This window comes from Vollenhovia emeryi, unplaced genomic scaffold, assembly GCF_000949405.1.
Source record: "Vollenhovia emeryi isolate VEMERY1.0 unplaced genomic scaffold, V.emery_V1.0 DF943076.1, whole genome shotgun sequence".
Lineage (NCBI taxonomy): Eukaryota > Metazoa > Arthropoda > Insecta > Hymenoptera > Formicidae > Vollenhovia > Vollenhovia emeryi.
Genome location: NW_011963290.1, coordinates 1 through 3,265, shown reverse-complemented (window position 1 = coordinate 3,265; position 3,265 = coordinate 1). Strand labels below are relative to the sequence as shown.

Sequence of the window (3,265 nt, the reverse complement as noted above, 5' to 3'; positions counted from 1 at the left end):
TGTCCGAACTTAAACGGATTTGGCCTTATCCAGGCCAATGTGAACCACTCTCCACAAGCTCAAGATCTGCTCCAGCAGAGCATGGTGGAGAGTGGTTTCACGCTGGTGATCGTGGCCGAGCCCCACCGCCCCCCGAGACGCAGCCCATACTGGGCTGTAGACACCGGGCAGGCGGGGGACTCGGTCGCGATTCGATGGCGGTCGGTGCCGGGTGGTCCCGACACGGCCGCCATCGAACAAGGGGAACGGCACGTCGCCGTTCAATGGGGGCCCATCGCGGTCGTCGGGGTCTATCTGAGACCCTCCAGGCGCCTCCCCCCCTTTGAGGGCTGGCTCTCGGACATCGGGCAGACGCTCGTACGCCTGAGTCCGAGGCCGGTCCTCGTGGCCGGGGACTTCAATTCGTGGCATACGAAGTGGGGTTCCCGGCGCACGAACAAGAGGGGTGAGGCCCTGGACGAGTGGGCGGCGATGCACGGGCTGGTCCTCGTGAATGAGGGCCAGACCTCCACCTGCGTGCGGACGCAGGGGGAGTCCATTGTGGACCTCACATGGGCTACCCCCTCGGCCGCGCGCTTGATTACCGGGTGGAGGGTGGAGCGGGACGTCGAGACTCTATCGGATCACCGATATATTTCGGTGGAGCTCGGCGTCCTCTCCTCCGTGCGTCGCCAAGAGGAGACGCGACCGCGATGGGCCCTCCGGAAGCTCCGTGAGGATGACCTGATGGCCTCGCTTGAGGCCGCCTGTTGGGTCCGGGGAAGTTTTTCCGGGATCCGGGAGACGGACCCCCTGCCGAGTGGATAGGGGCAACGCTCACCGCGGCGTGTAACGCCGCGATGCCCCGATCCAAGGCTCGGCCTCGGCGGGCCGTCTACTGGTGGACGGCAGAGATCGCCGACTTGCGTCGACGAGCCGTCCACCAGCAGAGGAGACTCGCCCGCTGCAGGCGCAGCGGCGGACAGGCGGCCGAACAAGCCAGGGAGGCCAAGGTAGCCCTCATGCGGGCCATCAGGGTGGCCAAGGGCAGGGCGTGGACGGAGTTCCTCGACTGCCTACAGGAGGATCCGTGGGGGCGCCCATACAAAATGGTTCTCAACAAGTTGAGACCATGGGCGCCCCCGCTGACGGAGCGGCTGGACGTGGGATTCGTCCGAAGGGTGGTGCAGACCCTCTTCCCCGATATTACCGGGGAGGTCGAGGGGCCACCCTTCGAGTCGGGGGAAGACTCCCCCGACTGGGACGACTCCCTGGACGTCCAGCCGGAGGAACTCCTGAGGGCTGTCAGGAAGGGCCTTAAGGGCCTTAAGGGCCAATACAGCCACAGGTCCTGACGGCCTTCACAAGCGTGTCCACGCCCTGGCTATGGGCGTCCTTGCGGAGCAATACGCGCGCTTATATAGCGCGTGTCTACGGAGAGGGATCTTCCCCCCGCGGTGGAGGAGTGCCGCATTGGTACTCCTCCCAAAGGAGGGGAAAGATGCCTCTCTCCCGTCGGCGTATAGGCCTATATGCCTTCTGGACGAGGTCGGTAAACTATTCGAGCGAGTACTCGTGAACCGCCTCGTCCAGCACCTGTCCCTGACGGGCCCCGACATTAGCGGGGCCCAGTACGGGTTCAGAGAGGGCCTGTCTACCATCGACGCTATTAAGCGTGTACGGGCCCTCTCTGAAGAGGCGACGTCCCAGGGGGGGGGGGTGATGTTGGCTGTATCGTTGGATATATCCAACGCCTTCAACGCCCTCCCCTGAGGACGAATCAGGGAGTCGCTCCGACGCCGTGAGGTACCGTCGTATCTCGCCTGCGTCGTGAGCGACTACCTGAGGGACAGGTGGGTCGAATATATCGACCAAGGCGGCGTATGCCGACGGGAGAGACTGCACCGGGGAGTGCCCCAGGGTTCCGTGTTGGGACCGTTCCTATGGAACATGGGGTACGACCCGGTGCTGCGCGTTCCCCTCCCCCCCGGCTGTCACGTCGTCTGCTACGCAAACGACACGCTCGTGACGGCCGGGGGCTGCAACTGGGGGGAAGCCCTCTCCAGGGGAGAGGTGGCAGCCGAAGCAATAATCGGCTCCATCCGCAGTCTGGGCCTCGAGGTGGTGATCAACAAGACTGAGGCCGTGTTGTTCCACGATGGGACACACGGCCAGCCACCCGAGGGACTCACCCTGACTGTGGGTGCAACCCCCGTCGAGGTCAGGCAAGAGATGAGGTATCTCGGTCTGATACTCGACGGCCGATGGAGTTTTACGAGCCACCTTGCCGGCGCCGCGAAAAGGGCAGGGGAGAGGGCGGCCAAGTTAGGTCGTCTCCTCCCCAACCTGGGTGGCCCGGACGGCAAGGTGCGCCGGTTGTACGCCAACACTGTCAAGTCGGTAGCGCTCTACGGGGCCCCTGTTTGGGCTTCTCAGCTCGCGGCATCGAGGCATGCGCGCGCCAATATGGCCCGCGCCTTCCGCCCGATTGCCGCGAGAATATGTAGGGCCTACCGGACGGTAGCGTAAACGCGGCGGCGGTGATCGCCGGCCTCCCCCCGATGGAGTACGCGGCAGAGGAACATTACAATATGTTCCTCGAAAGCCGTGACTCCGAGGGGATGCCGATTCGATGGACGGCGAGCCACCGTGCTCGGAGGCGACTCCAGCACCGGCGGCGCGCAATCGCCAAATGGCGAGGGGTGTTAGTAGCCTCGGGGGACACTACCCCGGGGCTCCGCGTCGTCGGTGCAATCGGGCCCCTCCTCGACCAGTGGGTCGATAGAGGATGGGGCGGGTTGTCCTTCCGGATGACGCAGGTGCTGACCGGGCATGGGTGCTTTGGTCACTACCTGTGTCGTATCGGGAGGGAGCCACGCTCCGGCTGCCACCACTGTGCGGCCGAAGACGACACCGCCCAGCACACGCTGGGCGAGTGTCCGGCGTGGGCGGGTGAGCGGGAGTCGCTCACCCGCATTGTGGGGCGGGACCTCTCCCTTCCAGCGGTGATCACCGCTATACTGGAAGAGGAGAGGTCCTGGCACGCATTTGCCTCCTTCTGCGAGAAAGTCATGTCGCAGAAGGAGGCAGCGGAGCGGGAGAGGAGGGGGGAGATCCCTCTTCCCCGCCCGCAACAACAGCGACGGCAGCAGAGCCGGGCTCGGGGAAGACTTCCCCGGGCCCGGCCTGCTCGACCTGCCGCGGGGGACGGGGGGGGGGAGCGGAGTCAGGCGGGGGAGAGGCCGATGGGGAGACGAATCGGGAGAGGCTCAATTGCGCACAGTGC

At 65.2% G+C, this 3,265-nt stretch overlaps 1 protein-coding gene across 1 annotated transcript; it reads left to right on the top strand.

Annotated features, from left to right (window-relative positions):
- The first annotated feature begins 81 nt into the window (after nt 1-81).
- Nucleotides 82-807, top strand: LOC105566817. The gene has a single exon (XM_012021147.1). The coding sequence runs from the start codon at nt 82-84 to the stop codon at nt 805-807; it is 726 nt and encodes a 241-aa protein (XP_011876537.1).
- Nucleotides 808-3,265: the final 2,458 nt, after the last annotated feature.